Here is a 21,443-nt window from a genome sequence, read left to right as displayed (position 1 = left end):
CACCAAACCCACTCATTCCTCAAATTGCTTGGTGACAAACCGTAACTGAGATTCTCGCAAGGCGTCTATTAAGAGGGATTATTTCTAGTCAGTGAATTTATTAACAGCAATTCCAACTCACTAACTTGCAGCTTTCTTTCAATACCACCCGGCACAAGCAAATTGGATGGCAATGATTCTCAATGTCAAAGTCAGAGTGGGTCAGCTCGCCACTTGTTGCCAAGAATCTCCATGCTGGACACTGTAACCAACATGGCGAAAGTGAGGACTGCAGATGCTGGAGATTAGAGTCAAGAGTGTGGTGCTGGAAAAGCACAGCAGGTCAGGCAGCATCTGAGGAACTGGAAAATCGACGTTTCAGGCAAAAGCGCTTCCTGATGAAGGGCTTTTGCCTGAAACGTCAATTGTCCTGTTCCTCAGATGCTGCCTGACCTGTTGTGCTTTTTCCAGCACCACACTCTCAACTGTAACCAACATCTCAGGGCACACTCAATGGGCACCAGCCACTTGTATCCCATGTCCATGGGCATGAGCCATTTTCTGGAACTCTTATGGCACATCTCCTATCTGCTTACAGGACCCTTCTGCAGTTCACTGCTGCCTCTTAGGGCTGTTCTGATAATTCACATTGTAATGCTGCAGCATAGAGACTGTGTGTGTTCAGTGACACATGCTCAGCTCATAAACTGGACCAGGCTGTGTCTTCAGGCTCTTCACTTGCTGACTTTGCACTCACTCGCTCTAAGCCTATCTGGATGCTATAGCATCCCCAGCTTGCCATGCATTACTTTGCCTTTTTACACATTGCCTCTCAACCTGAGAAACCAGGCTGACAGCACTGCTGTACGACCTTGCTGAGTAGAGCAGACACAAATCCAGGAAGCTTGCCAGGACTGTCAGCAGTCCAAAGGAAGATAGCCTTCCATCAGAGGATCCTGACAAACTAAGTTGAGGGCAGGCTGCTGTACCAGTCCATAGGCTAGAACGCATGTTGTTAGCCACTCAGGCTGATCAGAGTCAGGGACCTCTCCTCATAGGGATGGGGAGACAAACATCCTTCTTGACTCTTTCCACCCTATTGTGGGCTGTCTTCCTCCTGGGATGAGAGAGGGGTGGGTATTAAGAGAGATGAAAGTGAGTGGCACAGCTGGTGCAAGTGGAGAGATGTCCCCGAGCAAGTGAGTTGGCAGCACAGAGGGCATGTGGGGCCAGTGGTGTCAGGGGTCAGGATGTGTGACAGCGAGAGAACAAAGATGTTGCAGCCAACAGTGAGAGGGGTAAAGCATGAGCCTTGGTGGGAAATGGGTCCAATGGCAGAGATTGAGTGAGTATGAGGTATCAGAGGGAAGATGGTGGCACTTCCACTGGCAAAATGGAGAAGGATGTTATCCTTCCTTTCCTAAAGTGCTGAGATTTGTTCCAGACACCTCAGACTGCTTTAACCCAGGGTAGCGACCTTGGACCAGGCTGATCTGGTGATATGCCCTCCACTGCCCGTCCTGGAGGAAGAGGATGTCCCACCCCATCCAGTAGGACCTCCCACTTCCTGCCTACAAACTGAAGAGCCAATTTTCCCTTGTCTGGCACGTCCGGTGTAAATCTCAGTAACCGTGTCAGGCAGCTCCGGAATGACAGTGTTGGTCCAGGTGCATAGCGTTCGCTCAAAGATGGCATCAGTGCCAAGGATGCCAGCCCATTTCAGGATCTCTCAGCAGTGTGGCTGCTGGGGTGGTGGAGGGCGGGGATGGTGAGGGTGAAGCTGTTAGTTTATGAGGTGAGATGTGACAAGAAACCTCGCAGGGAGAACCCCTCCATGAAACTTGACAAGTTTCAAACGAAAATAAGACTCAGCCCATAGCCTCTAACATCTTACGGCAATTTCTTGTGTAGCCCCAATAAGTCTTCGTTCTGAGGCCATGTGTAAGAATGGACATAGAGACGCCTGACTTGGGCACAGTCTGCACAGAATTGTTCACGTTGTAGACTAAAAGGCCATCTTGAAGGTGAACCTTCCACAACCATAACTCAAACTAGCAATATGTCAGCTTCGATTCCCAGTTAGTGTTGAGTTAGCTGACCTCCGCAATGGGGCTCTCCGATCATTTATACCAGTCCTGAAACGGAGAGGGGAGGAAATCGGCGTGAGCTGCTGTCCCTGCCATCTTTATCTTGGTCATGAAGACACATTAACACAAGGGAGAGGATGTAGTGAAGAGTCACGAGGAAGCTCTGTGACACAAAGAAAACTAAGTGATGAGCAATCTTTCAAGGAGACAGGAGACTTCAGTAAGAGATTTAAGATTCTAAACTGTCGAGGGAAGGTGGGTTCACAAACTGACAATTATTGGTGTGAAGCTGGTGAAAGACATGGCAAGGACTGATATCACTGTCCTCTTTGCACAAAAATTGGCCAATATTCTCAAAATGGACAGCTTGTTATTTTATTCACTCTGGGAGCAAGGGCATTTATGACAAGAATAGCATTTCCTAAATAACAGACCATAAAAAGAAACACAGACTTGCCGTTATAGCTTTTTTTGGCTGTGATGATCAGGAACAATTGCTCTGTTCTTCTTCAAAGTAAAACAATAGGATCTTTTGTATCTAGTGAGAGGGAAGGGGAGACCTCAGTTAATATCTCATCTGAAACACAGCTTCTCAGTACTGCACTGGAGTGTCAGCATCGACGATGGTGCTCAAATCCTGCAGGGGGAGGCTGACTCTTAGGCAAGGGTTCTACCAACGAAGCCACAGTTGACTTTAAACTATCCCTTGAGAAGGGAGCAGGACTGTTTTGAACTGTCTTGATAAAAGTCCTCCCACACTGCAGTAAGGCAGGGGTTGGGGTGGGGGGTAGAATTCAGGGTTTTGGCTCAGTGACCCTGAAGGCACAGAACGTAATCAAGGACAATGTTTCCATGCAGCTTGTCACCCTTGTACTTGGAAGGTGCCAGTTCGTAGGATCTGCTGCCAAAGAATTCTTGGTGTAGTGCATCCTGTGAGAAAATACACACTGCAGCCTCACTGGGGGTTTTTGGATGTTTAAGCTTGTGGCTGGGATGCTGATCAAGCAAACACTGATAAGTGGAAAGACTGCTCTGGTATTTACTCAGGTGTCAGCTTTACTGATGAGTGTGCACTCTCAGCTTTCTTTTTCCTGTACAAAGATTGGAATCAGCTAAATTTTCAATCGTTCTGTTCATACAAGTTCCCCAGTCTAATGATAATTCTTTGTGTTTGTACATAGAAAGACAGACTTGTATTTACATGGGAATTTTTTTTTTATGATTACCAAACACCTTAAAGCCCTTTACAGTCAATTAAGTATTTTGATGAAGTGTAGTCATTTTTGTAATATAGAACCTAGAAGCACAGACCACCCAACACAGCCCCAAAAAGCAGAGGTAAAAACAATGACTGCAGATGCTGGAAACCAGATTCTGGATTAGTGGTGCTGGAAAAGCACAGCAGTTCAGGCAGCATCCAAGGAGCAGTAAAATCGACGTTTCGGGCAAAAGCCCTTCATCAGGGATTCTCTTCATCGGATGCTGCCTGAACTGCTGTGCTTTTCCAGCACCTCTAATCCAGAACCAAAAAGCAGACACAGTTATGCAATTTTCTGCAGAAACTGCAATTAGTTGACCAAAGGATCGTGTCTATGCTTAAAAATATCGTGGCTGGTTGTGACTTATTGGTGTCCGAGGATTGTGAATTTCACAAGCACTTGCCAAGAGTGTCAGGTCCTTGCGCTTCATGATTCCTGAAAGGAGCCAGAAAAGTGGGGCTACCAAACCGACTGGTCCATTTGCTAATCCATTTTTTACCTGAGTGACACTGACTCTCAGCTGCAAAGTGGATGCAACGATCACTGTCACCACTCTCTGAGTTTTAGAGCTTAGGAGCACATCCTTAGTTAGCAAGACTGATGGATAAATGTTGCATTGATACTTTTTTGTACATAGGGCAGTAGCTGTAAGTGAGAAGGTGCAGGTTTACAGATAATGATGTAGTGGTGTGTTGATAAAAGCACACAATAGACTAACCAGCAAAAGAAGTGATTCCCCCACCTCTTCCTCCCCCACCCTCTCGTCCTGATTACTGGGATAGCAGGATGTCACCTGCTATCAGTATTGCTATGCTTCACACGAGCCAACAGCATTCGAGACAAAATCCGAAAGAACTGCGGATGCTATAAATCAGAAATAAAGATGTTGCTGGAAAAGCTGAGCAGGTCGGGCAGCATCTGTGAAGAGAAATCAAAGTTAACGCTTCAGTCCGGTGACCCTTCATCAGAAGGGATCAGTCTTGAGGAAGGGTTATCGGACCTGAAATGTTAACCTTGATTTCTCTTCACAGATACTGCCAGACCTGCTCAGCTTTTTCAGCATTGTAGACCTTTTGACCATGACAGAGTGCAGGATTATCAGGGTCGAGTTCAATCTTCATCCTGTTCCTCACCCAACATGTGCATGTTCTCGAGGTTGGGAGCTGATGTGTGGAGAAATGTTCCTGGATCAGGAATAAGAATTAAAGGTGGCACTAAAAGCATAAGAATGGGGTGTGGAAAGTTAAAAGAAACCTCATTTCAGCAAATAATTGTTGAAGCATCAAGTCTTTAGGCATAAATATCTACTGAAACAGAGCCCATTGCATCTTTTATGGGAAAGTTGAAAAATATCTGAAACAGACAAAAGCAAGCCTATGTAGAGAGAGCTATGAGGATTAATTTTGTGCATTGTTTTAGTGGAGAGCTAGAAGACAGAATGGACTAAATGGCCTCTTTTCTGTTGACAACATTTTATGAAACTGTAGTTTAGTTCTTTTCCATAATCCAAGAGATCAAGAGAGTTATGACCACAAATTTTAAGGTGATATACAAACTGAGAACAGCCTACTCTGCAAAAAACAATGACCAAATCTAAGAATTATTAATGGAATTCTATTTTATAAATGATTGATTTTCCCTTTGTTGTTCATTCCTTATTTGATTTATTCACAACTCTCAGTTTAAAATTCAGTAAAGAGCAAGTTATTCTCAGTACTTTGTAATTCATGGTTTCTGATTATGCCCTCTTCTGAAGATGAACACTAGGATTACTGTATTTGTTTTTGTGAGTGGCAAAGTATATTGAGCCATTTTTGTGTGTTTCAAATAGTTTTCTGGAAAAAATAATAAAACAAAGGAAATATCAAAGAAGAGTTTATGTTTTCACGAACGCTACTTCGTGTTGATCGAATAAAAACTTTTAAACAATTTTGTAGCACTGTTATTCCCCAGAGCCTGTTTAATAGCTGTACAGCATGCAAAAGGTCTAAGGGAGGTTACTCATATTTGTACTGTAGAAAATATAGTAGCTGATATATGGCTTCCTACAGCTTTCCTGCTGTTTGGAGGTGATGTCATGCACAGATCTATAAGGGAAGTGTTTAGCCTTTTAGCCATTGTGAATTCTAAGGAAGCTATTGAATTCAAAAGGCAGCACACTTAAGAGTCTGACCCGCACTCAAACAATTCAGTTTTCAAAAGGGGGCAATGTTTAATTTCCCAGCGACTTGGAGTTTGTTTCTCCTTGCGTGCACCTCCACTACCACCATTTCCCTTCCAATTTTATCACTGATTGTGATACAATCATGTTTTACTAGGGACTACTAAATTGCTGGATGCAACTGTTGCAAGAAATCATGCTATCTTCAATTTAAATCTTATTTCCGAACATATTCTTTCTCTTTCCTGTAATTTTCTCTTTTCCTTTCCCTTCCTGTTCTCTTGTGTTTGCCTTGGGCACTTTTCCACATCTTTACCTGGGGTATGGTTCCACATCTTTATTTTGGATACATTTTTATATCTTTACTGGGATACAATTCGACAATTACTTTCCCTGGCTTGATCTGTTTATTTTTTCCCCATTTGTTAATCACGGTCAATTCAGGCAAGTTGTTAGCTACTGTCCAGGTAAGTCACAACCCAGCTGTATTCTCCCACCAGCGGATGCCTAAGCACCTGTACCTCCAATAGGACGTCAATCCTGACCAGGAACCCACACAAATGGCTTGCCTCTACATAGATGCTGAAGCCAATTATATAGTGTTCATAGCAAATATCCAGCTGAAAGAAACTAACTCCAGAGGGAGTTTGATCCTGGAATGTGTTCAAGTGAGGTTCATGAGAATGGTTGCAGGAACAAAAAGCTTAACATATGAGGAACGTTTGACGATGGAGTTTATGAGGATGAGGGAGGAATCAAATTGAAACACACAGAATATTGAATTGCCGAGACAGAGCAGATGTTTGGAAGATGTTTCCATTGGTTGGAGAGAAGAGGACCCGAGGGCACACCCTGAGAGTAAAGGGAAGACCTTTTAGAATGGAGGTAAGGAGAAACGTCTTCAACTAGAGAGTGTGAATCTATGGAATTCATTGCCACAGAAGGCTGTGTAGGCCAGGTCATTGAGTATATTTGAGACTGAGATAGATAGGTTTTTGAGTATCAAGGGGATCAAAGGATATGGGGAGAAAATGGGAAAATAGGGTTGTGAGACATATCAGCCATGATTGAATGGCAGAGCAGACTCCATGGGCTGAATGGCCTAATTTCTGCTTCTCTGTCTTAAGATCCTTGCTTGTTCATTTGACCAAACACATGCTGAGTAAACAGGTTGAGTTGCATGCTTCTTTGTAAGTCTAACTATACTTCAGGGGGAGCCAGCAAAGAAACTTCCAGTGTATTTTCCTCTGATTTGGCCCCGGTTTTCTCTCGTCATATACGGCCTCTTCCAAGAGATTACTGAGGATGTGGGGAGACTGCTAAGATCAGCGATATAGGTTGAATGTGCTGCATGACTCGAAGCAAGATTTCAAGATATTGAGGTTACCATATGTATGTTTCCATGTCATTCTCAGTGATGGAGGTTAGGGCTTTGCAAAGTGCTGCCAAAGAAGTCTTGGTGAGTTGCTGCAGAACGTACTTTAGATAAAACTTAGTGAGGTCACAGTGCATCAATGATTGAGGGAATGGATTGTTAGGGTGGTGAATGGGGTGCCAAACAAATGGGCTTCTTTGACCTTGAGGGTGTTGACCTTCTTGAATGTTCTGACAACTGTCAATGCTTGGAATCAAAGAAATGCAAGGGAGACTGCAAATTGTATTCTGTAGATCAACTTAGATAAAAGAGAAAAATATCATTTGTAACACTTCTTTCAGATATGCCAAACTGCTTCCAATATAACCTATTAAACTGTTACACAGATTACCATAGCAGCTATTTTATGAACACCAAATCCCCTCAAATCACAGTGAAATGAATTTTCTATTAATCTGGTGTTAATGATATTAGTTCAAGGATGAACGCTGGCCAAGATACTAAGATAACTTCTGGCTTTTCTTCCAAAAAAAAGTAGCAGTGGACCTTAAACATCAAGAACAAAAACAGACAAACCTCTGTTGTAAAACTCACTGAAGAATAGATGGAGCTGTTATACAATGCACAATCTATAACATCTCAACATATAATTTGGAGATTATAGTGTTCGAGGATTAGGTTGCGCCTTATTGCCTTTGTAAGTGAACTATAATGGTTCAAAATCAGAAATAGAAATACAAATGCTGGTAAATACAGTGCATGACCACGATCATCTAGAAGAGAATGATAGGGTGCGTGTCCTAAAATCCAAGTTTCTGTGACAGAATGTTAACCAAACAGGTGTTAGCTGCGGACTTTTTTTGGGGTTGTTTAAGAAAGGAAGGTTGGAAGGATAATGGGAACTCTCTGTTTGTCTTCACAGATAGAGATACTGAATCTGTCCTTTCAACCAGAACACACAGACAGAAACTCTGTGCAGTTTCTGTTCCCTTATGAAGCATCTGCAGAAAATTACCTGAACTTTACCAACTCAGTCAAAAGTTCAATATAGGCTCAAAGGTTGAGACACAATAGATGGTGTCATTTCAAAGAATTTAAAAATATTTTGGAGAGTTGGAATAGGATAGTGATAAAAGCCGGTAACACTCAGTTTTTCTGATCAAATTCCTTTCTTCTGAAGCCCTCACAACCACCAACAGCAGCAGCACAGACTGAACAGGAGCCATACTAGTCTGCTCTATAACTCAAGAAAATTGTGGCTGATTTGGTTGTGACCTTAACTCCACTCTCCTGTATAAACTTTAGCATTTTGTTCCCTTTCAATCAAAAATCTGTCTAACTCAGCCTTGAATAGAAGGATCCAACCTCTACTCACTTAACCCATCTTTGCAGACTTTTTTCCATCTTCCTCACAGCTTATTTTCCTACCTATCTTTCTAAATTTTGCTACAATAGAGGCAAATTGTTAACATAGATTGTACATAGTTGTGGTCCCAGAATTTACCAAGGTGGCTCAGTGGTTAGCACTGTTGCCTCACAGTGCCAGGGACCTGCATGTGATTTCACCCTCAGCTGACCATCTGCGTGGAGTTTGCACATTCTCCCTGTGTCTGTGTGGGTTTCCTGTGGCTGTTCCAGTTTCGTCCCACAGTGCAAAGATATGCAGGTCAGTTCGATTGGCTGTACTAAATTGACACACAGTGTTCAGGTGCATTAACTATAGTAAATGTGGGGTTATAGCAAAGGGTAGGATGTTCTTTGGAGGATCATGCAGACTTAATGGGCTGAATGGCCTCCATCAGCACCTTATGAGATGATCATTTCTTTTAAGCTATTTATCCAGTCCAATTTAGCTTTTTGTAATTGCTCTTATGTAAGTTCTTGGCCCATGTTTTTTTATTTCGAGTCATAGAGATGTACAGCACGGAAACATACCCTTTGGTCCAACTCATCCATGCCGACCAGATATCCCAACAAAATCTATGTTTCTAACCCTCAAACTTTATGCACAATTCTACCACATTATAGTCACTCCTGCCTAGAGGATCCTTTACCACAGTGGTCTAAAATTATACCTGTCTCATTACTGAATCTAAAATGTGCTCATGTCTAGTTGGTTCCACAAGGTATTGTTCTAAGCAACAATCCTCACTACACTTCATGATGTGGAGGAGCTGGTGTTGGACTGGGGTGGACAAAGTTCAAAATCACTCAACACCAGGTTATAGTCCAACAGGTTTATTTGGAAGCGCCAGCTTTCGAGGCACTGCTTCTTCATCAGGTGGTTGGGGAAATTCTGTGTCGTATGGTCATGTTCCACAATCACCTGATGAAGAAGCTTGTGCTTCCAAGTAAACCTGTTGGACTATAACTAGGTGCTGTGTGATTTTTAACTTTCTACACCCCATGAAGTCAAGATTCAGGCTAACTTTGATTTGTCTAATCAATGTGAAGATTAAAGTCACCCCTGATTATTGCTGTATCTTAGCAACAATTTTCCTCAGCTTTGAAAACTCACACTGTCAGTGGTACTTTTGATCAACTCCCTTACATCTTCTTCTAATTCTTATTTGGAATACCATTTCCTTATTGAATCCATTGGGAATCAGTTCTGTTTTCAAACCCTAAGTTAAATACAAGTTCTAAAATCATTTGATAAGGGATTGGTACATCACTGTCCATTTATCCAGACTAACTGAAATGTCCTTTCTTCATAGCATTCAGTTAGTTCATCAATGAATCCAATGTTTTTGTCTTCAGTGTTGTATATGTATGTTTATTCCACATACAGGTTGCTCACTGTACAAAGAAGAATTTGAGTATCGATTCAAAGTTTGATTTTTATGGTTTAATGTGGATTTCAAGAAAGCCTTTGACAAGATGACACACAGGAGGCTACTGAGTCAGATAAGGGCCCTTGGTGGTGGACGCAAGGTACTAGCGTGCATAGCAGCTTAGCTGTCTGGCGAGAACAGAGAGATGTGATAAAAGGGTGGCAGTCTGTGAAAAGTGGTGTTCCGCACGTCTCAGTGTTGGGACCACAGCGTTTCATTTTATACATTAACGATCTAGATGAAGGAACTGAGGCCATTCTGGCTAAGTTTGTAGACTGTACAAAGATACGTAGGGGACAGGTAGCATTGAGGAGGTGGGGAGGCTGCAGAAGGATTTGGACAGGTTAGGAGAGCGATCAAAGAAGTGGCAGATGGAGTACAATGTGGGAAAGTGTGAGGTTATGCACTTTGGTAGGAAGAATAGAGGCATGGACTATTTTCTAAATGGGGATAAAATTCAGAAATCTGAAGTGCAAACTGACTCAGGAGTTCTAGTCCAGTCTCAAGGTAAACTTGCAGGTTGAGTCAGTATTTAGGAAGGCAAATGCAATGCTGGCATTTATTTTGAGAGGAGTTGAATATAAAAGCAGGGATGTACTTCTAAGGCTCTAAAAGGCTCCGCTCAGACCATATTTAGAGTGCAGTTTTGGGCCCCATATCTCAGGAAGGATTTACTGGCCCTGGAGCGTGTTCAGAGACAATTCACAAAAATGGTCCCAGCAATGAAAAGTTTAACACATGAGGAACTTTTGAGGGCTCTGGGTCTATACTCAGTGGAGTTGAGAAGGATGAAGGGATGGATCTAATTGAAACTTACAGAATACTGAATGGCCTGGACAGAATAGATGTTGGGGAGATGTTTCCATTGTTAGGAGAGACTAGGAACCGAGGGCACAGCCTTAGGTTAAAGGGAAGAGCTTTTAGAAAAGAGATAAAGAGGAACTTCTTCAGCCAGAGTGTGGTGAATCCATGGAATTCATTACGACAGATGGCTGTGAAAACCAGGTCATTGAGTATATTTAAGATGGAGATAGATAGATTCTTGAATGTAAAGGAGATCAAGGGTTATGGGGAGAAAGTGGGAAGATGAGGTTGAGAAATGTATCAGCCATGATTGGATGGCAGAGCAGACTCAATGGGCTGAATGACATAATTTCTGCTCCTAAATCTTATGGTCTAATTCACAGCATTTTCTACCCTCGCTGTTTAATTTAAGGTGATTTTGTCAATACAGTATACGTTTGCCATAGCATTTACAATCCTGAGCAACATCTCATTTGAAATCTGAAGAGCCTAAATTTTCCAATGTTTCTATATAGCGAAGACTGGAGCTAATCCTTATGGCTGCTCTCCAAGAGCCTGAACATCTCCCTTGTGCCTTGGTGACTCAGTTGGAGCTTTGACAAGTCAAGCTTCAAGGGCGGGTGCACTTGAGAATCCATTCTGTTCCTCTCCATTCGTTTTTAACATCCTTATCTTAGTGCTGATCCTATTTATTTTAAAAACAAGACTATACAATAAAGTGCGTCTCTCTCCATTCAGGTTGTAGACTGTTATCTTAATTTCCACTTGCTTTATTTTGGAAGAAAGTCAAGAAATGACTACTCTTTGTAGCCTTGCATTTGATGATAGATACGTCTGAGCCCGCCTGAGATTATAAACAAGTAAAGTGTGTAATCTAAGAGAAACAGGGCTCCTGAAAGGGGAATGCATGTGGCTTTTAAGTGTTCATTGATTCCATTAGCTTTTGCCATTGAAACTGGTTCAAACATGCAGTTGCCTCTCATTTTTGTCCAAAATTCAAATTGAGTTAGTTTGCATCATATGTCGTGGCTCAGAACATGGCATTTTCCCTCAGTTTCCCTGTAATAGGGAGGGGAAAATTCAGCAAAGTGACCCACTCCTATCCCCTGTCCAGTGATTTAGTCTTGTCTCTGTGTAGAATATCTGTGGATTTAAGATGTGATGCAAGACTTGAGCATATAATCGAGACTGCATTGCCGAGGCACTGCTGTAATTTTACAGGGGATGGCTTTTGTGTGAGGTGTGCAACATGAATTGTGTCTGGTTGGACATGAGGGACCTACTGCACCATTCAAAGGATGGCCAGGCAGTTGACCTGGTCAACAATATCTGTCGCTCAATGCCATTAACAAAGATTAGCTGTTCACTCATCTCATTGCTATTCAGGGGCCACTGCCAAGTGTCCCTACATTACAACTGTAATATTAAATAATCTATTGACAGTGAAGTACTTTGGGATGTCCTGAGAAGTGAAAAACAATGGACGTTCATTTGTTTTTTGCTGGGTGGGCACCAGGCAAAAACAGCATCGAATCTGGCTGTGACCCTGCATTGGAGCATTGGATGTAAACTGTGGACCATTTTCTAACTCCATCACCTCTGACAACCCATATATTGTAGCTGTGCCGGTGTTGGACTGGGGTGGACAAAGTTAAAAATCACACAATACCAGGTTATAGTCCAACAGGTTTATTTGGAAGCACTAGCTTTCAGAGTAGCTACCTGATGAAGGAACAGCATTCTGAAAGCTTGTACTTCCAAATAAACCTGTTGGACTATAACCCGGTGTTGTTTGAAGTTTAACTTAACCTACATATTGCAAACCAACTTCTCAAGTGCTGCTACTTCTGGGCATAAACATAACATGTATCCACAGGCTATAGCCACCAACCAAAAGGAGGAGGTTTTCTTGTATTTGACTATGGAACAGAAAGAGCTGAAAATGTGTTGCTGGAAAAGCGCAGCAGGTCAGGCAGCATCCAAGGAGCAGGAGAATCGACTTTTCGGGCATGAGCCCTTCTTCAAGAAAGGAGGAAGAGAGCTTCTTCAAGGAAGGCATCCTTGCAAGAGGATTCGCAGTAGGTTAAAATCTTCTAGGAGAAAGTGAGGACTGCAGATGCTGGAGATCAGAGCTGAAAATGTGTTGCTGGAAAAGCGCAGCAGGTCAGGCAGCATCCAAGGAGCAGGAGAATCGATGTTTCGGGCATGAGCCCAATTTCCTGAAGAAGGGCTCATGCCCGAAACGTCGATTCTCCTGCTCCTTGGATGCTGCCTGACCTGCTGTGCTTTTCCAGCAACACATTTTCAGCTCTGATCTCCAGCATCTGCAATCCTCACTTTCTCCTATGGAACAGAAAGAACTTAGTTTGGATCAAACTAAAAGAAACTTCCAAAAGAAACTTGACATTTCTTTCTCCAAATCTTCAATATCTCTATCTATCTGTGAGTACCAAAAACAGCTCCATGCCATTGCTTTCATATGGATCATCCCTGTGTGCTCTTGACAAATCTCTAGAACAACCTCTCTCTAAACCTTGGCAGAATATTGACCACCATTTCATAGTGAGTTTCTTTAACAGAGTCCGTGTGTCATTTGCTTATGGGAACAACCCCCAAGTAACTCAGTGGCTAGAACAAATCAGTCTTCATTTTAATTGCATTAGTTCTATTTACTATATTTAATATCAAACAGATGGGCCATTAAATATACACCCCTTTCTGAAGCTCTGCTGCTGGAAATTGTATTCTTTTCCCTCAGACAAATATGACCATCAGAGCTTGATGAGCTCTACTGCGCAAGTGTGTCTGAAACTTAGTAACACTGCAAGGAGCATTGGTACCTCCTTCTCAACTTGTCAGTAACTCACTCTGGCTTTCTTCGAGCCCATGATGCTAATACTACAACCTTCTTCACACCATCTGCCGTTATGTGAGATAAGATGACACCCAGCCCCCATGATGAAGCATCACATGCTAAAACTGCTTTTTTTTTTGCCTCGGGTTAAAGCTGCAACACAAGTCAACACTTTGTTCTTTCCTTCAAATGTTCTCTGACATGCTAAAGACCAATCCAATCTATTCTATCTTTGATTGGTCGATGCAGTTGATGTTTGATATCAGACTGCATTAGTTAAGTCTGGAATGAGTTTAAAATAATACACAATATCCCTAATGTTACAATTTAACTCTGAAGACTGTGCTGATAATTATGTCTCATTTTTCCCCAAGCTGCCCCAAATAAAATACCAAATAAACCACCAAGATGACCAATTTTCCTCACTACTATTCAGTACAAAATCAATTCACACTAGGTTTTATCATTAACAGAAAGATAACTATTTATTGTATAATGCTTTAACAAATAGCAGAGAAAAAGAATCTCTAATATATTAATACACAACGTAAACAACAGCCTTTTTAAAAAAACCCAAATACATACACACTTATTCATAAATAAGACAGACTAAAAGACAAACAGTTTGACACCAGTACAACGGGTGGGACAAGAATATAGACAGGGTAAACAAAATTCCAAAGATCACAAGTCCAGATCTGAAGAGTGGATTACATTGTCTCTTTGAGTTTTTTTTTATTATTTGTTGCACTGACGACATGCTGTTTTCAGTGAAAAAAAAGGCTGTTTTTGTCTGAATTTTTGTACCAAGGCCTTTTCTTATTAGAATTCCCTATTTTGAGCTTTTTTTGGTTTTTGAAACCACCCCGCCTCCCCCCCCCACACACACACACACACACACACACACAAACGCATGCACAGACAGAGAGCAAGAGAGAGAGAGAGAGGGGGAGATGAATGCTTTCAGTTGGCAAGCTGTGGAAGTTTCTCTCTGCTGCTCTGGTATTTCAGCTTTTAACATTTTGAAACTCCAACAATCAGACGGCTGTCATCTGCCAGAATTTCCATCATTCACAGTACTCTCAATATTGTTGAATCTCAAATTCTCCTCCTCCCCGCTTCAAAAAGCAACACTTATTGCATGGATTTTCAAGCTACAAAGCTCTACCTATACTTCAGCTGTTTAATGATCCAACTTCGACTTAATTTATAATCTCAAGAAAGAAAAATACACAGCCTGTTACTCTTTTTGAATGTTCTATGTTTTTTGCTTTCAGGTCTCCTTCCTTTCAAAATTTCCTCGACCTTTCCCTAAGTTGGGTGGATATTTTCATCATCTATTTGATGACTCGATGTGTTACACTTGATGCCAGGATGCATCATTTGTGCTTTTTAATTCTGATGCCTAGAACTTTGTTCAATCTTATAATAGTCTCCTTCTCTGCTTCCTGCTAATTAAAATATTATCTAAAATCAGCACACTCCCTTTATCTAACTTAGTACTTTCTAAGTTAGAAAACAAGTCTCCACTGGTAGGCAGTCTGCAGGTATCAGAGTAGTGCTGAAAAAGCCCATCATGAAAGGCTTTTGCCCAGAACGTTGATTTTCCTGCTCCTCGGATGCTGCCGGACCTGTTGGGCTTTTCCAGCTCAACTCTGATCTAAACTCTGGTTTCCAGCATCTGCAGTCCTCACTTTTGCCTAGTCAGCAAGTATCATTCTTGCTTACCCTATTATCTTCTACATATGTGAATGAACCCATTTGTTTTATGAACTACCACAGTGTACCTATTCCATGATCTTTCTAATCTATCCAGCTCTTTAATTTTTGCTTCCAACTGTACATAGGGCACTGGCCTACTCTTGCATAATTTCAGCTGTGTGTATTCTTTTAGTTTCGCTTCAGTAATGTAAGGCCTAATTTTATCAACCATTGCTCCTTGCTCAAAGACCACTTTTAGCTCTTTTATCACTTTCTTAAATGTACATCGTACTTTTCCCAACCTCCATTGTAAATAACTTGATTAAAATAACATTTTCCTCAAGTGGCAAGGCTTGAGCACAGAATTCAAGGACTTCAGTAAGGCGTTCGACAAGGTTCCGCATGGGAGACTGATTAGCAAGGTTAGATCTCACAGAATACAGGGAGAACCATGTGGGCGGCATGGTGGCACAGTGGTTAGCACTGCTGCCTCACAGCGCCAGAGACCCGGGTTCAATTCCCGCCTCAGGCGACTGACTGTGTGGAGTTTGCACATTCTCCCCGTGTCTGCGTGGGTTTCCTCCGGGTGCTCCGGTTTCCTCCCACAATCCAAAGAATCAGGTGAATTGGCCATGCTAAATTGCCCCTAGTGTAAGGTAAGGGCTAAATGTAGGGGTATGGGTGGGTTACCCTTCAGCGGGTCGGTGTGGACTTGTTGGGCCGAAGGGCTTGTTTCCACACTGTAATGTAATCTAATCTAATCTCAAAAAAAAACAGAACTGGCTCAAAGTTAGAAGACAGAGGGTGGAGGATTGTTTTTCAGACTGGAGGCCTGTGACAAGGATTGGTCCTGGGCCCTCTACGATTTGTCATTTACATAAATGATTTGGATGCGAGCATAAGAAGTATAGTTAGTAAGTTTGCAGATGACACCAAAATTGGAGGTGTAGTGGACAGCGAAGAGGGTTACCACAGGTAACCACAGGTTACCACAGATTACAACAGGATCTGGACCAGATAGGCCAATGTGCTGAGAAGTAGCAGATGGAGTTTAATTCAGATAAATGCGAGGTGCTTCGTTTTGGGAAAGCAAATCTTAGCAGGACTTATACACTTAATGGTAAGGTCCTAGGGAGTGTTGCTGAACAAAGAGACTTTGGAGTGCAGGTTCATAGCTCCTTGAAAGTGGAGTCACAGGTAGATAGGATAGTGAAGAAGGCGTTTGGTATGCTTTCCTTTATTGGTCAGAGTATTGAGTACAGGAGTTGGGAGGTCATGTTGCGGCTGTACAGGACATTGGTTAGGCCACTGTTGGAATATTGCATGCAATTCTGGTATCTGTCCTATCGGAAGGATGTTGTGAAATGTGAAGGGGTTCAGAAAAGATTTCCAAGGATGTTGCCAGGGTTGGAGGATTTGAGCTATAGGGAGAGGCTGAACAGGCTGGGGCTGTTTTCCCTGGAGCGTCGGAGGCTGAGGGGTGGCATTATAGAAGTTTACAAAATCGTGAGTGGCATGAATAGGATAAATAGGCAAAGTCTTTTCCCTGGGATCGGGGAGTCCAGAACTAGAGGGCATAGGTTTAGGGTGAGAGGGGAAAGATGTATAAAAGACCTAAGGGGCAACCTTTTCACCCAGAGGGTGGTGTGTGGAGGGAATGAGCTGCCAGAGGAAGTGGTGGAGGCTGGTACAATTGCAACATTTAAGAGGCATTTGGATGGGTATATGAATAGGAAGGGTTTGGAGGGATATGGGCCGGGTGCTGGCAGGTGGGACTAGATTAGGTTGGGATATCTGGTCAGCATGGACGGGTTGGACTGAAGGGGTCTGTTTCCATGCTGTACATCTCTATAGCTCTATGACTCTACAGTGCAGAGGAAGCATTACATTTTCAAAGGTGTGTCTTGTGAATGAGATGCTAAATTGAGGCTTCATATGTCTGAATGGGTGAATGTAAAAGATTCCATTGCACTATCTTAAAATAGAGCCATGATGAGGTGGTGCTGCTGTTGGACTGGGGTGGACAAAGTCGAAAGTCACAAGTCAGAAGTCCAACGGGTTTATTTGAAATCACAAGCTTTCAGAGCACTGTCCCTTCATCAGATGAAGTCACTGATGAAGGAGCAGCCCTCCGAGAGCTTGTGATTTCAAATAAACCTGTTAAAATAGAGCAAGGAGGTTATCCCAGCTGTCATGGGAAATATTTAGCCCTCAAACATCATCACAAAAAAACTGGATTTTCTGGTCATTATCACAATGCTGTTTGTGTGAATTTGCTGAACCCAATTTGGCAATTGTGTTTCCCACATTATTAGTACAATGACCACACTTTAAAAGGTATTTTTTTTTGCAATAGACAGTGGTTGTGAAAACCACAATATAAATTCAAGCCTCTGAACCCAAGGGTGCTAATATTATGGAAAGAAAGGAGAGGAAATTAAGGTTAAAAAGTTATCATATTTGAAAACATAGAGACGAGGTAAATGGCTAACATCAATTGTCATATTGTGTAGTGAAAGTATAATGAAAATATAGCATCTTACCAAAGGTCTGGTTGCATTTGATACAAAAGAGACCTTGGATGTATATATATATATAGAAACCAAATCCTTCTTATCTCAATATATAATATCCTTCACCACCCATGACATTGAATCTACAAATTTCAAATAATGAGGTGATGTTTGCAGTAGTGAAGGATGGTTTGTTTCCAACTGGCTCACCTATACAGTTCCAGTGACTTCCACTAGAGGGCAAAGAGCTACCAGATGGTGCCTTTCAGTGATTACTTCACACTGAGCAATAGAAATTCAGAATACTCTCTATCAAAGCCTGTGGATACAGAATTGAGGTGGGGATTGCATTGCGCATTGGATGGCTTTTTGGATAGTAATGATGTGCAAGTATATAGGGTAAAGGTAGGAGATTGGCACTACATAACAGAGCTGGCGCTAGCACAATGGGCCAAAGGGCCTCCATCTGCACTGTACCAATTCAGTGATTCCGTGTTTTTGGGTAAGGACAAGTGGATAAAAAGTGGACAAACAGGTTTAGATTAGATTAGATTCCCTACAGTATTGAAACAGGTCCTTTGGCCCAACAAGTCCACACTGGCCCTCCGAAGAGTAACCCACCCAGACTCATTCTCCCACCCTATATTTAACCCTGATTAATGCACCTAACAATATGGGCAATTTAGTATGGCCAGTTCACCTGACCTGCACATCTTTGGACTGTGGGAGGAAACCGGAGCACACCCACGCAGACACGGGGAGAACGTGCAAACTCGACACAGACAGTTGCCCGAGGCTAGAATCGAACCTGGGTCCCTGGCGCTGCAAGGCACAGTGCTAACCACTGAGCCAGCATGCCACCCTAAAGCCACCGTTTGAGACACAGGTCAACCACGATTTCACTGAACGAGGGAAGACGTGCAATGGCCTGTGTAGTTTACTCCAATTCCTATGACCTAATTTAAAGCTTCCTTGTGCTATTGTATCTGACAGGAACAGACACTAAACTGTTTAGTTTCTCTTGCTCTCACTCAAAACATGAGGCCTAGAATTTAGGTTGTGTTTTTTTTTGCAGATGGCTGCTATGGAAACCATGACAGAAAAGCTAGAAAGTTTTGGCACACTGAAACTGGACACCATGGGCACTCTACAACCCCCTCCTCATCACTCATTCAACTTCCGATCACCACCATCCACACTGTCTGATGCCATCCTCCGCAAAGGAAAGGAGCGTTACACATGCAGGTTAGAGGAAGCTGTAACCACAGTTACATACTGTGGTTAACCCTTCAACAGTAAATAGGCAAACTCCTTAGTATTTATGTTCACTGCATGGTACTCATTCCTGGCAACGTACTTAAATTATTACATAGAATTACATAAAATGAACCCAATAGCTCCATGCCAGTATTTACACACTGCATGTGCCTCATCACAATGAACTTTAACACACTTTATTGGAATAATTTTCTTTGTATTCACCATCATGTATTTATCTAGCCTCCCCTTAAATGCATCAATGCTACTCATTTTAACTGCTCGACCTGGTAATGCATTCCACATTATAACCACTTGCAGAGTAAGGACATTTTTCCTGAGCTCCTTATTAGATTGTTTAACGACTACCTTAAATTTATGGGTCCTAGCTTTGGTCTCCTCCACAAATGGAAACAGCTTTCCTACTCGTAGCTTTATCAAATCCCGTCATAACGCTCAGGAAATCCATCATGAGCAATTGAATTGTTACACTCACTTTCCGTCACATTGTGGACAATGCACATCCTTTGACATAATATCATGTGAGGTTTGCTCATTTTAAAGGCATCCATAGATTGAAGTAACATTGTGTGATATTAATCATGAATGTAAATGTGATTAATTCCATTGTCTGCTCTTAATAGAACTGTGAGCCTATCTATTAGAACCAATGAACAAAAGCACATGAATAAATTGTTAATAATATCACAAAAAGCTAATAATATCACAAAATTATCTCAGCTGAACAGCTTTTCAACAAAGCTGTGGCGTCTGTCCTGTAGTCTGCATCATTGTTTTAGATCTGAACCATGGATCCTAAAAGCTGTCTGTTGAAATTTATTCCACCTAGTCAATGATGTGCATTTATGGCAAGTTGCTACTCCTAACAGCTCCTACTGCAATCTCCAATGAGGTTGGAGGCACTGAAATGGCCCTCTTCAAAATCACAAATGACATATGCTGTGACTGTGATGAAGATCCATTATCCCTCCTCATACTTTGCAACCTTTCTGTTGCTGACCTCCATTGATCCACCTCCTCCAACAACACTCCCTCATTGTTCAGACCAGTAGGGTCATCCATGCTTGGTTTTAATCCTCCCTAACCAGTCATAGCCAAACCATTTCCAATAACTCCGGTGTTATTACTTCGGGAAATCCCCCAAAATATCTGCCTGTAGCTTCCTCCTCTTGCTCATTAACAGGATGCCTCTTGGTGCAATCAGATTCCATGTACGCACTGATAACACCCAGTTCCATCTCTTTAATGCCACTCCCTGACACTTTCCATAGCAACCATACCAGAAAAACTGCTTAGCTGTCATCCACTCTGGTGTCTTCCAGTCAAAGCTGAGATGGCTAAACCCTTTGTGCTCTGTCACTAAAGATGTGCCCTCACCAATTACATCGTACCCCTTTGAGGCTTTGCTTTAAAACTCTGAAGCTGCTGATCCACCTCATAAACCAAAGAAATGGTTATTTCACATTGAGCTGGTGAAATAAATAGCAATGCTTATCAACTGAATGCCAATTACTGGTGTCAATCATCTCAAATGGATTGGTTCATTGATGACATCACAGATGTATCCAACACACAGAATAAGTCAGACGCTGGGGTCTTTGGGCGCACAAATCATGCAGGAACTTCGAGAATGGTGATGCTGGAAAAATAGTCGCTTTTCTTCCCCCTTCAGGTACTGTGGGAAGATTTTTCCAAGATCAGCAAATCTTACTCGGCATCTCAGAACGCACACAGGAGAACAGCCGTATAGGTAAGGTCACAAACCTTTCATGGTACTCTGCTACTCAAGCTCCTTTGCTCATCCCCCACATCTGCCTGTTGTGTCTTCTCCTCAGCCTTCTGTGTCTCTCAACTGACACTGAACTGGTTGTGTTCTTGTAAAACTATAACAAATTCAGAAAATGTTATCTCCTCATGTTGATAAACATCTTGTGTTTAGTGTGCACATTCACTTTAAAAATCTCTCACTTTTAGAAAGAAAAGAATCCAGCCATTTCACGTTGAGCTTTCTGAACTGGAGTCAAAAAATTAAAATTGTTTTCTTAAAGTAAAAACAATGATGCTATAAATCTGAAACAAAAGTAGAAATTGCTGAAGAAACTCAGCACATCTGGCAGTATCTGTAGACAGAAAAATAGCCTAAACCTTCATCAGAACAGACACTCGAAATGTGAACTCTAGTTTTCTCTTCACAGATGCTGAGAGAAAGTGAGGACTGAAGATGCTAGAGAGTCAGGGTTGAAAGGTGTGGCCCTGGAAAAGCACAGCAGGTTCAGGCAGCATCCGAGGAGCAGTAGAGTCAACATTTCAGGCATAAGCCCTTCATCAGGAATGTGGAGGGGTAGGGGTCTAAGAGATAAATGTAGGGCTGGGGGTGCGGGCTGGGTGGGGTAAGGTAGCTGGGAAGGCAATAGGTGAATGCAGGAACCCCCACCTGTATCCACCAATGGCCTGCCCAGCTACCTGCCCCACAGCCCCCTTCCCCCTCCCCATTCCTGATGAAGGGCTTATGCATCCTTGGATTCTGCCTGACCAGCTGTGCTTTTCCAGCGCCACACTTTTCGACTCTTCACAGATGTAGCCAGATCTTCGGAGTTT

General features: G+C 42.3%; 1 protein-coding gene across 15 annotated transcripts in view; it reads left to right on the top strand.

Moving 5' to 3' along the window:
- prdm16 (PR domain containing 16) overlaps positions 1-21,443 on the top strand; it is a 716,909-nt gene that overhangs the window by 653,254 nt on the left and 42,212 nt on the right. For all 15 annotated transcript variants that reach the window (XM_043676051.1, XM_043676064.1, XM_043676050.1 and 12 more), the window contains 2 exons: positions 18,643-18,812; positions 20,518-20,595. In XM_043676051.1, coding sequence (XP_043531986.1) covers positions 18,643-18,812; positions 20,518-20,595 — 248 coding nt within the window. The remainder of the gene's footprint in view (positions 1-18,642; positions 18,813-20,517; positions 20,596-21,443) is intronic.

Source organism: Chiloscyllium plagiosum, chromosome 34 (genome assembly GCF_004010195.1).
Source record: "Chiloscyllium plagiosum isolate BGI_BamShark_2017 chromosome 34, ASM401019v2, whole genome shotgun sequence".
Classification (NCBI taxonomy): domain Eukaryota; kingdom Metazoa; phylum Chordata; class Chondrichthyes; order Orectolobiformes; family Hemiscylliidae; genus Chiloscyllium; species Chiloscyllium plagiosum.
This window is presented reverse-complemented; position numbering and strand designations above follow the sequence as displayed.